The 13,474-nt window shown below is 38.7% G+C and overlaps 1 protein-coding gene across 1 annotated transcript in view; it reads left to right on the forward strand.

The window, feature by feature from the left end:
- The window catches only part of LOC124601302 (probable Rho GTPase-activating protein CG5521), a 253,206-nt gene that overhangs the window by 188,495 nt on the left and 51,237 nt on the right, over positions 1 to 13,474 (forward strand). The window contains exons 30-32 of the mRNA XM_047136237.1: positions 3,675 to 3,888; positions 4,769 to 4,926; positions 7,807 to 7,979. Of these exons, the coding sequence (XP_046992193.1) occupies positions 3,675 to 3,888; positions 4,769 to 4,926; positions 7,807 to 7,979 (545 nt within the window). The remainder of the gene's footprint in view (positions 1 to 3,674; positions 3,889 to 4,768; positions 4,927 to 7,806; positions 7,980 to 13,474) is intronic.

The following is a 13,474-nucleotide window of genomic DNA, read 5'->3' on the forward strand; positions in this document are numbered from 1 at the left end:
AAACAACTGATGCTATAAAAACGAAATTAATCAGTTTTTGACAATGTAATGTGGTTGGATAGAAAAAAAAACTACACGCCAAGTGGCAGCAGGACAACGCACACACATAAAAAAGGTTTTACCTATGGAAGATTTTGGAGCCAGTAGCTCCTCCTTCCAGCAGAAGGGTTGAAGGGAAAGGAAGACGGGTGAAGGGAAAGGAAGAGGGGTGAAGGGAAAGGAACTGGAGAGGTTTAGGAAAAGGGATAGGGTACGGAAAAGTCACCCAGAACCCCAGGTCAGCGGAGACTTACCAGACAGGATGAGTGTTTCCTTCTCATCCCATCTGGTAAGTGTCCCATGACCAAGCTGATTTGAAATCCTTACATTCTTCCTTGCACAGACTGTACCTTTTAGATCTACGTATTTTGGGGTTTAAGAATAATCGTTTTGTGGTTTCCCTTGAGTAGTGGGACTCCACTGCAGAAAACTTTCCTATATGTTTTATAACTATCTGTATATCATTTGGTTTAGTTTTATTATGTACAAATCTTTTGCCTCTCTTGTCGCTTCCTATGAAAAGTCCACTTTCATCTTTCCATTTCCATACAGTATCGGTTACATCAGCTAAAATACATAAAGTTTTAATTAAGAAGTTCTTACATATGCTGACTTTGTCATTGTCTTTATTTAAGTAGTAAATCTTAGAATCCTTATCTTACTTCAGTGGTGGCTCAGTATTTCCTCTTTCTGCTGGAGTTAAGACTCACTGTGTAACCAAGACTAAAATCTTTCTGTCTTGTATAATCACAGTCCCAGAAGCTTCTAGAAAAGGAGTACCTCATTTCATCTGAGAAATGTTTGTTGTAGTTGTATCTAAATTTTTTGCAGTTAACTAGCTTTGGTTAAAGATTCAGTTTTATACTTTTTAATTCTATTTTTATATTCCATCTTTGGGATCGCTTTTATCCCATTTTGATTGTTTACCACCGTTGTTCTGTTTTACAGTACTTTTTTCTTTAATTGTGAGGTCTGTACTCTCTCTATCACCAGAATGTGGTTCATAGTCAGGATCCTTGACAGAACAATCAGAGTCAAGACCATTGTCTTTAGCACAATGATTGACCATTGCACTAAAAGTACTCCCCCCCAGAGCTTACCTGATACAGTTTCTGCATTGGTTTATCTTGTGGCATTTGTCTGTTTGGAGATTCCATTGTACACTCTGCTTCTGTTATCTGCTTTGCTTCCAGTAGATGCACTTAGAGATTTAAATTCTGTTCCTTAAAATAAAGATATGAAATAAAATTACTTCCTGTGTTTTAAAATTTCAGAGTATCGTAAGAATTAAGTTCATGTGTAGAGTAAAATTTTGTTGCTTACCTGCTCTTTTTATCTTCTTTAGGTAGCCCTTTATTGGTCAATGGCACAAGCAGAGCAATTCTTGAAAACATTTTTAGAATTACACTGACTGTAGGCAACTGGCACAAGGCCCCTGCACTTACTGAACTCTCAGCAGCTTTTGCTTGAGTAGGTGTTTAGATATTCATGCACATCAACTGCAAATAAGCAACAGTAATACTGATGTCACATTGTTGAGGTAATGTGTTATTATTAGAGGCCAGCAGTGAATCACCAGCATTGATGCGGGCTGTTGAGAATAATACTAAACACAGATTTACCATCATCTGCTAACAAAATGTATCTTTACAATGGAAAATCCAGCATAGACTGTAACAATATTATGAAAAGACATATAGCAGAGGTGCTGAATAGCACATAGGCACAACGAAAAGACTGTCATACAAAAAGCTTTCACCCAACAAAGCCTTTGTCGAAAATAGATGATAAACACACACACACACACACACACACACACACACAGACGGAGAGAGAGAGAGAGAGAGAGAGAGAGAGAGAGAGAGAAAGGTTATTTTGTGAATTTTTTGTGTCTATCCTGCGACTCAGCATCTCTGCTATGTGGTGGGTAGCAACTATCATTTTCCCAACAAAATTTGTCTTTGATATCTTTCAAGTAAGGTGCAATAAAATTTATGTCCCACTGTTTATGTAGTGTAATATTGCTATAGACTAACTTTAAATCACTTTTATGATAGCTGAAGCTAATAAACATACGCATACCACAATCTACTTATAAAATTAGTCTCTATTACATTGCATACCATTTTCTGCTGAAATCCATTAAGTGCACGTGATGAATTGTTGTTTAAATAATTTCAACAAGCCTATCAACGAAGTGCAGGAAAAATCATTTAAGTACACCTAAATGATTTTTGCTGTATGAAATATTCAGCTATGCACATAACAGATTTCTGCCACATCTGTTTAACTTCTCTTAGTGAGAACTGCATTTAACTGGTTTCTCCAGATGAAAGATATTCATTTTCTAATACAGAACTCACACATAAGCCAAAAATGACAAAATCTGCACTCTTGTAATAATTTTTAAAAAATTATTTGTAATTGGGGAAAATAGTACAATGTCAGTTGAAAATAAGTAGTGTGAGGAAAATATCCATTTCACTAAAGAGTTTATTTCCTTCCTTCGGCATTGTTAAACGTCATTTTTTGAGGCTTTCTGGTGTTATTAATTTGAAACAACATTCAAAACACTTCTTAGGCTAATAAAATTTATATACAAGAAATGTATTCACAATTGTGAATATGATGAGACTCCAGCTATACAATGACAATGAAAATTTTTGTTGAACCTGGATTTGAACTCAGATTTCCTACTCTACACGAGCCGTCACCTTACCCACCTCAGCCATCTAAGCTGGCCTCCAGGAGTGATGCAACACCCTTTTCTCTCACAATTGCTGTTATTCCCACACAGGAAGAGACATGTAATTATTGTCACAGCCGTGTCTTGGCATGGAACACTATATTGCAGTGCCTGTGTTTTTCCTTTGCAGCATTGTTTGTACTCTGCAATGTCCTTCATACATCATACATATTTCCATCAGGATTGGAATTCTGTTCCAATCCATATCTAGTTCAAAAAACACTGTAGTTTGCCGTATTAATATAACAGCATATATTTAAAGAACAGTAGAGAATTTTAAAATATTGTTGTATGAAATATACTTGCACATCGACACTTTAACATTAGGACGTCTGTGCTCCTCGCACTAACACCATCCAACTGAAAGTGAATGATAACCTTCTGTACAGTTGGTTGGTACTTTTTGGTGTTTCATATGACTTTTGTGGTTTCTCCTGTTACCTGATTGGCGTTAGCTGATTTTTGTTTTGTCTAGAAGTGTCAATCTTGAAACCCTGTATCAGAAAAAATATTTTCAGATTTTATTATTTTCTGGAATATAAAAAAGCATACAACTTTGACAACCACTTGGGATGAGAGCATCTTTTATTTGAAAGTGTGCTGTTCATATTGGTTCAGACTAGCTCTCTTACACTATTAGTTAATATGGTTGTGAATTTTCAACATTTCTTAGATGTAGTAAGTAACCAGTGAGATATCTAAGTGGCAGATAACTAGATTTGCCCTGTTATTTTAGCTGCATGGCATCCTACAACCATGTAGGTAAAATATTTTATTGATTAATTGGTAAAATATTTTATTGATTAATTCATACTGTTCACTTTTTTAAAATCTACACTGTCCAACAAAAATTCTGTTACTTACAATCATTAATATTGTTGTTTTTCAGTTGTTTGTGTTAAGTAGCCGTTTGCTAGTCTCGCTGGTCGAGCTTCCTACTCTAGATGTCCCTGGTGGGGGAGTGACGGCTGGCCTCCGTACTGCTCTCTCCCAGGTGCGCGTCATTTTACGCGATCTTGCTGGTAAGGCCAGCTGGGATGCGTCAATCTTGTACTGCTCTCCAGATTATGAGAGGACTGCAGATTTTAGTATAGTGGAGCAAGGTAAGAGAAGTAGATAATTTTTGTATAGTTGTAAACTGATAATGTTGTTTGTGTGCATGTTCTCTAGCTTATTTTTATTTCTTTTGAGAGGAAAGTCATGGTAATTTTTCAGTCTGCATCCTAAATATTATTTTCAATGTCTGTTTATGTGTGATAGTTGAATATGTTTCAGACTATAAAAAGTTTGCACTTATGTGATTGGAAGTTTCTAATATACATGTAATTTTGTTAAACAGTTTAAACTGTTTTTATTCATTATATACCCACATAACTGCTGATGATCTTGTCTTTGAGCCCCTATTCCAAAGCCATCCATTTGACATAAGAAAATTAAAGGCTAACTAATTTATGGTTGGTTTTCATGATTGATGATGTATCTTGATGCAGCATATCGTTTCATTAAAAAAATCAGTAAGGATTAATATATTTCTTAAATTAAATGAAGTTCCAGTTTTATTATTTGTTTCTCTTATTACATGAAAAAATTTTTATGTGTGTGACTAGTTTCAGAATTTGTGTGAGAAGAATACTACAGTCAACTGAAGGAAACTTGTGTATCATTATAGAGATCTAGCCGTATCATACCAGTCAGATTCGTCTAAGTTTTTTAAATTTGCATTTTGTTTCTTTTTTATTATCACAATGTCTTGCATAATTAAGTCTAATACCTGTTGATCACTGAAGATTTAACACAGTATATAAGTTCGAGAGTGATCTGGAATTATAATTGTGGAGATAACTATGGCAAATTATCTGCAGAACATGTACTCCTTGATGGTATGCGATGAGGTTCAGTGTGAAGTAATCTTTCATCTAAGATTATAAACCTGAAATATTACATTAGCAGCAATTTCTGTAAACTGTGTTTGTGTTCATGCAGGTACTGAATCCAGTGCACAGTGGGGAAATTCAGTTCATCCTGAAATGTTGTCTAGTCTTGTTATAAGTTCTCCGCCACAGCACACTTTACGCCACCGTCCACCTCATCAGTTACCTACTTGGGAAGATGGTGCTGATGATATGGATAATTTGGATGACGTAAGTGACAGAATGTAGTACTGAAGTTTAAAAGCCAAAGTTCAAAGTGTGTCAAGCGTAATTGTAGCAAAGGTCAAGAAAAACTGCAGAGGACTTCAAAACCGTGGTGAAATTATTCCTGTTTACAGCTGACTTTTTTATAGGCTGCTGCAAATTAATTTTGTATCACTGTTCATCATTTAAAAAATATAGAAAAAAAGTTGACACACACCTTAAAGATTTCTTTTTGGTTTTTGGAAAGAAATGTAAACCTTTCAGTGTCATTATTAAAATGTTTGGGCAACGGGATTACGTTATTAATTCTGATAAAATTGTTTCTTACAGTGACAATATTTAGTGCTATAATGTCAGCGAATTCTTTCATGAAAATTTTTCAAATTTTCACGTTATTTCATCATTTGATAGAGCAGTGTGTTAGGAGAACAGTGACAATGTGGCAGCCTTTTTGTCACAGTCCCTCTCAGCACCAGAAAACAAACAACATTAGCTGTTCATTCTCCTCCGGCATATTAACCTTACTGTCAGATCAATCTTTCCAGTACATATGATAATCCTACTACTGCTTACTTTTTTCTTCAACCAATCTCCTGTGCATAATGGAGACTCATTTTAGAGCCTTATCTTAAACACCTCAACAATTCACTAAGAGTCATAGTTCACTTTGTCAGAAAGTCATCATGGAAGATGAGAGAGAAAGTCAATAAATTATAATATACCTGGAAACTGGTCATCTTTCTAGGAGGCCTGAGGGATTATGATGGTCAGAACTAGGTTCTAATCCATTGGCATAAAACTCTCCATTTGCATACCACATTAACTGCACACGTTTCAGCATTAAATTCCTATGTGTGGTGTACCTAAGACTATGAAGTTTGTTTCTAGTTAAAAAAAAAAAAAAAAAAGTGCAGATAAAGGAATTTTTAATTGAAACAGTCACAAAAATCAGAAACCACTAATTATGACTCCCCCATCCTCAAAACCTGAGGACTCCAATGTGATTTGAGTATGGCACTGCAAATAATTACTGTGCTTTCAACTCTTTCTCCATCCACTCGACATCTTCCCTGTTCATCGTAAAACTGTACTACCTCTCCATAGACCTCGATCTTTCCACTTGGAGTATAGCAAAATTGTGGGACAAATCTGATTTCACTTTACATACATATGATTTTCTCTTTAGGATTTTCAATATAAGTTTGTAAGTTCATTTTGTTTGTTGTACAGTCTTCTTGTGCCAATATTGTGAAAAGGAAAGTTGCTACTCACCATACAGCAGAGATGCTGAGTCGCAAATGGGCACAACAAAAGCACTGTCTCACAAATAAGCTTTTGGCCAGTATGTCCTTTGTCAAAAATAGACCATAAAAACATGCACGCGCGCGCACACACACACACACACACACACACACACACACACAAATTACACAAATGCAACTCACATACACATAAGGCTGCAGTCTCTGGTATCTGAAGCCACACTGCGAGCAGCAACACCAGTGCATGATGGGAGTGCCAACTGAGTGGGGCTAAGGAGGAGGCTGGAACAGGGAGGGGGAGGGTTAGTAAGGTAGAGGTGGCAGACAGTGAAGTGTTGCTGGAGAGCACGCAGGGACGAGAAGGAGAAAAGGTAGGGCAGCTATGTGCATTCCGTAGGTTAGACAGAACACCCAGGACTGGAGCAACTGAATGACATTCTCCATCATGATTTCAACTACCTCTTGTCATGCCCTGAAATGAGAAATGTCCTGCCCACTTTCCTTTCTAACCTTCCCACAGTGGTATTCTGCTGTCCACTGAAGCTACACAATATACTCATCCATCCCTACACAACCCCTGCACGCAACCCCGTACCTCATGGCTCATATGCCTGTAATAGATCTAGATGCAAGACATATCCCATATATCTTCCCACCACCACCACCACCACCACCACCTACTCCAGTCTGGTCACAAACATCACCTATCCATCAAAGGCAGGGCTACCTGTGAAACCGGTCATGTGATCTACAAGTTAAGCTGCAACCACTGTGTTGCATTCTGTGTGGGCATGACAACCAACAAGCTGTCTGTTCACATGAATGGCTAGCGACAAACTGTGGCAAAGAAACAAGTTGACCACCCTGGTGCTCAGCGCGCTGCCAAACATGACATCCTTCATTACAATGACTGCTTCACAGCCTGTGCTATATGGATCCTTCCCACCAACAACAACTTTTCTGAATTGCGTAGGTGGGAACTTTCTCTGCAATATATCCTATGTTCCCATAATCCTACTGGCCTCAACCTTCATTAGTCATTGTCCTCATCCACAACCCTCATTCCACCAGCGCACCCAATCTTTATACTTCTCACCTTTTCCAATACACCCCCCCCCCCCCTCCCCTGCCCACTGTCTAACCTCCCAGCTACACATAGCTGCCCTACCCTCTCTCCACCTTGTCCATGCATACCCCCCAGCAGCACTTCAGTGTCTGCGACCTCTACCTTACTATCCCTCCCCCTCCCTGCCCCAGCCGCCTCCTTATTCTGCTCGCAGTGTGGCTTCAGATGCCAGAGACTGCAGTCATATGTGTGTGTGAGTTGCATTTGTGTGTGTTGTCTATTTTTGACAAAGTCATTATTGGCCAAAAACTTATTTGTGACAGTCTTTTTGTTGTGCCTACCTACGACTCAGCATCTCCGCTGTATGGTGAGTAGAAACTTTCCTTTTCGTAATATTGTGACATTCTGTCCTGGATTTTCCATTGTTTGAGTCTAGCCTTCTTGTGCTTAATAGCAACAATTATGAGAAGCAATTGCGAGTGATAGACTAACAAAGTACATTCTTATGGTCTGAATGAGAATTTGATCAAGTAAAGCTTTTGATGTTTTTCATTGCAGCTTCTACAATATCTTGGGCACACTAGTCCAGAATGTCTCGAGAGCCTCGATACCCCACGGAACATTCCAGCATCACCACCACCACAGTTCACTAGAGAACTGGAAGAAGAGAGCATGACCAGTGTCTTAGGCCAAAGAAATATTGAGAGGGATTTTTTGCAGAGACCTCTCATGTGAGTTGTGACTGTGCTCATTAAGCACAATACTGCAATAAATTACGTTAAAAGGACTGAAATGCATCAGCTAAGTGCTTTTCCACATTTGTTTGTCAACGTAATTCTTGTCAGTAAATGTAAATTGCTGTGTGTATTTAATTCACTCCACGCACAAAATGCAAAATTAACTTCACTAGTTTTGTTAGTTTCACTAACAAACTTGTTAACATAATTGAGCTCAATAGAATCCAGTGATTGCAAGCTAATAAAATTTGGAATGTGGCACAACTAACTGACTGTGAAACGAATACAATTCAAATTAATAGTCCTCATTTTATATGTCACACAGTGCATTGACAATCTGCTGTATGCTAAGAACAACACACACCCGTGTCCTAAGGAGGATTCGAACTGCCGGTGGGTAGTTGATTACATGGCGTTTCAAACGGCATGACCAATCCGCGTGGCAAGGTAGAGTTATCCTCTCCGTTTCTCGAAGAGTACACTGGGTGCTACAATATGGAATCTTACAGAAACTTGTTGACACACTGTAATGGTCAGTGCTATACAGGTTAACATGAAACAATTCCTGAATATGATGCAGTGGAGATGCATTCAGAAATTAGGCCTGTAATGGTGTTTGTGGCTAGCAGCATATTTCTATACCATTAATGTCACTGGAATTAATATCAGTGATGCCTTGGTACTGCAAGCCATCGTACTCCACTAGACAACAAGATATATTATTGCTCAACAATAAATTTCCTCTTTTCTCACTGGACAGGTATGCTCATAGGAGTGAGATTTTTCTGTTGTTGATATTAAAGACTTAAAATAATCATAAAGTCAAGAATCCTCACATCATGTATGGGTTCACAGCCTCAATGTATTGTCTAAATGATGGAACCATTTTAACCACAATAGGTTGATAGTTTTTACCTTTAATGTACTGTGCTTGAAAATTAAACTACTCTCCAGTTTCGGCCTGAGACCATTTTCACATGTCTGTAATATAATACCAGATGTAAATTAAACAAGGAAGACACATTAGTGCTTGTGTATTAAAATTTTTTGTTAAATTTCTTCTATGATGTTGGTGATGCGTGTTTTACATAAAAAAAAAAGACCACATACACCTGTTTCATGTTATGTCTGGACAGGCACTTGTTCTCACATCTACATACACTGTATGATCGAAAGTATCCAGACACCCCCAAAAAATATGTTTTTCATATTAGGTGCATTGCGCTGCCACCTACTGCCATCAGCGACCTCAGTAGTCATTAGACATCGTGAGATAGCAGAGTAGGGCACTCCTCAGAACTCATGGACTTCGAACGTGTAATTTGTGTCATACATCTGTATGTGAGATTTCCACACTCCTAAACATCCCTAGGTCCACTGTTTCCGATGTGACGGTGAAGTGGAAACGTGAGGGGACATGTACAGCACAAAAGCGTACAGGTCAACCTCATCTGTTGACTGACAGAGACTGCCGACAGTTGAAGAGGGTCGTTGTAGTAACCAAAACCAACTGCGGGAATGCCTTCGGCTGTGGTTCGGAGCCGCCAGGCAGGGAAGCCGCCGGCGGTGGAGCACGCACCACCGGGTAAACACAAGGACGAGTCGGACGACAGACCAACGACAACCAACAACAACCGACACAACAAGGAAGAGATAAACAACGGAGGCTTGTAGAAACCACAACACCAAACACCAACATTAAATCCACTCGGAACCAGAGCCAGGCAAAAGTCAACTACGAGCAACGACCAGAACGCAGTACCGCCGAGATGTAGACGCAATCCAGAGCGAGTACCAGACTGACTGGACTAGGGCAGAGCGGGTCCATATATACGAAACTGGAGGGAGCGGCTTTGGCCGCTGTCTGCACGTGGCGTAGCGGTGGCGCCCTCGCTGCGCGAGAGCCGCTGCGCGGAATAGCCGCCGCGGACGCGGAGCCCTCTATGGGCTGACAACGTCCATTTGTTCTGGCGCATGTTCGACTTCCGCGGCGGGAGGTACTAGATCCGTAACGTGTAAATAGGCAGACATCTATCCAGACTGTCACTCAGGAATTCCAAACTGCATCAGGATCCACTGCAAGTACTATGACAGTTAGACGGGAGATGAGAAAACGTGGCTTTCATGGTCGAGCAGCTGTTCATAAGCCACACATCACACCGGTAAATGCCAAAGGTCACCTCACTTGGTGTAAGGAGTGTAAACATTGGATGATTGAACAATGGAAAAATGTTGTGTGGAGTGAAGAATCACGGTACACAATGTGGTGATCCGATGGCAGGGTATGGGTATGATGATTGCCCAGTGAATGTCATGTGCCAGCATATGTAGTGCCAACATTAAAATTTGGAGGTTGTGGTGTTATGGTGTGGTCATGTTTTTCATGGAGGAGGCTTGCACCCCTTATTGTTTTGCATGGCACTATCACAGCACAGGCCTACATTGATGTTGTAAGCACCTTCTTGCTTCCCAATGTTGAAGAGCAATTCAGGGATGGTGACTGCATCTTTCAACACGGTCGAGCACCTGTTCATAATGCACGGCATGTGATGGATTGGTTACGTGACAATAAGATCCCTGTAATGGACTGGCATGCACAGAGTCCTGACTTGAATCCTATCTAAGACCTTTGGGATGTTTTGGAACGCCAACTTTGTGCCAGGCCTCACCGACCAACATCGATATCTCTATTCAGTGCAGCGCTCCGTGAAGACTGGGTTGCCATTACGCAAGAAACCTTCCAGCACCTGGCTGAATGTATGCCTGCGAGAGTGGAAGCTGTCATCAAGGCTATGGCTGGCCCATTACCATATTGAATTCCAGCATTACCAACAAAGGGCACCATGAATTTGTAAGTCAGTTTCAGCCAGATCTCCGGATACTTTTGATCACATCATCTATGTCAGATGTTACAAATACAGTCCTGCACATACCAATCACCTTACAAGCATAACTTTCACAACACATCATGTAGGCAGAAACCTTGCTGACAACTACCTTACTAGTCCTTGCATTTTCATGTAATAGCATACCATGCACTTTTATGCACTCATTCTTAAATATGACTGTTACAAAGTGTGGGAAACATGTATCATCCAAAGAGTATTCTAAGACCTGTCATTTTCCAGAGACAAAGTTAGGGAACATAATTGTGTGATCATTATTGCTTACATGTTGTTAATTCTTATTAAAATTCATAGATAATAAACTTTGACATTTCTTACAACCATTCGAGGCATAATCAAATATTCGTTATTGCTGCAAGGATGGTATGAGGTTCTATTAAATCATTTTTAAAAGTTGTTCTCTATTGTATATACCATTGCTGGAAATAGCCTGTATGCCCACTGTCATTGCATGAACCCTAAATTAGCATGATATTATGGTCTCTCTCTCTCTCTCTCTCTCTCTCTCTCTCTCTCTCTCTCTCTCTCTCACACACACACACACACACACACACACACACACACACACACACACCACTTTATTAGAACACTCCCTTATATGTGATTAAAAACTATGTCACCCTGATCTGTGATATATTAAAATTAAAAAATTTTTTTGATAGTGTTGAGTGACGGTTACGCTAAAAATTCTTAGACCATGAACATGTCATATGTGTTACGGCAATCCAAAGCAGGTAAATGAAACTGACACATGTCTTCAAGATATAATTTCTTTGACTGTTACATCTTACTGGTGTGTTAGTCTTGTTTACCTGCTTCAGGCTGCCTTAATAGATATGACGTGTTAATGGTTTAAGAACTTTAAGCATTGTGCTTGACAGTGGCATAAAAGCCGAAATATAGGCAGTACAGAAGTTAAATACAGTAATACACAATCAAACAGTGGTTTACTCTTTCAAAAAACTTTTAAAATTGCATAGTGTACTGTCAAATACTAACATCATTTACATTTGTTATTACTGTGAACAGATGAGTGTAATTCTGGTAATATTTTTTTTCTGAAATCATCTCACGTGTTTGCTTTCCTAAAAGTAGTATTTTAAAATTAATGATTTTCATCATTAATACTTCTGTGCAGAGAGATATACTGCTCTGAAACCAACGCATCACATTTTATGGCAATAAGAGCAGTCGCTCTTGTTATCTATTTCAAATAGAACAAAAAAATTATTAAAATTGCCTGAGAATCTTCTATTTCTGCTCATTTAACATTTGTATTGGTTGTTTTATGAGGTGCTCGTATATCTCAATCTCTTCAAAGATATCCAAGTTTTTCCCTTATCTGGTCTGTGTAAAATTTTTAGTGTTCTGTTTATGTCAAATTCAGAGTGGTTGCTTTCTGTCAGAATCATACTAGATGTGGACCGATTACTTTCACCTGTATAATGTGTTAATTTATATTGTGTCTGAAATTGTTCTAGTATATGGCATGATGACAGTATGTTTTAGATTTACACTTCTTTGTAGTTTGCGCGATTTTGTCATTTTTTATTAACTGTTTCACTTTCAGTTTCTTCTGATAGATTTTGCTAACCATGTTTGAACTGTAACCATTACTTATAGCTAGGCTTCTAGATTTTGAAGTTCATTATCAGTTTCATCATATTCTTACAGAAGGCTGATAATGCGATGCGATGGAATGGAAAAATGCTTTTTTATGAGCAGTAATATGACAAGATCCGCTGTTAACTACCACATTGGTTGTTGTAGGCTTTCTAAAAACTCCAAATTTGTCCGCCAGATTGCTTTACTATTTTAAAATCAGAGGAGCTGATACTCTTTTTCAAACTCTAGTTTCATGGTATACATCCAATTCTTAGGCAAGTTGTTTAGCTGCTTGTGCCTACAGTTTCTCTGTTTGATGCTACTGTTAAAAAGGATCAATGTTTCATGTACATATCACCTGTAAAAATACATGATATGTTGTTAGATGAAAATGCAAGGACTAGTAAGCTAGCTGTTAGTAATGTTTTTGCCTGAATCTCATGCTGTCAATGTTATGCTTGTAAGCTGATTGTATGTGCAAGACTGTATTTGTGACATCTGCATGCATGGGAACAAGTGCCTGTCCCCACATAATACAACACAAGTTTTTACATGTGGTACACACATCACTAACATCTTGTAAATAATGCAAACAACAGTTGTAACACACAAACATAATACTGTTCAGTAATGTGTTTCCCCTGTTTACTGTACTTTGGGTGTTATATTGCACACGTTTGAAAATGATCTCACACCACAATTGGCCAGTAATGTAATTTATATGCATTCTGCATTAAAGGACTAAAATTGACAACCCGTGTTAGTCAAAATGGTACCGTCATTTATATGAGTGAACTGTGACCCTTTTTAAATGAGGTGCTAAGTATTCCTCAAAACATTAACCTGAATTATTAGTCAACCACAATACTATTGCACCAAGCAGTGAGGTCGCTTCAGTCAGCTTATCGTGAATTTTTATCACAGTATTTCACAAGGACATTCTGAACCATGTAGTAGTTTGTGCTCAACTCTCTTGAA

The sequence above is a fragment of the Schistocerca americana genome, chromosome 1 (genome assembly GCF_021461395.2).
Source record: "Schistocerca americana isolate TAMUIC-IGC-003095 chromosome 1, iqSchAmer2.1, whole genome shotgun sequence".
In the NCBI taxonomy this organism is placed as follows: Eukaryota; Metazoa; Arthropoda; class Insecta; order Orthoptera; family Acrididae; genus Schistocerca; species Schistocerca americana.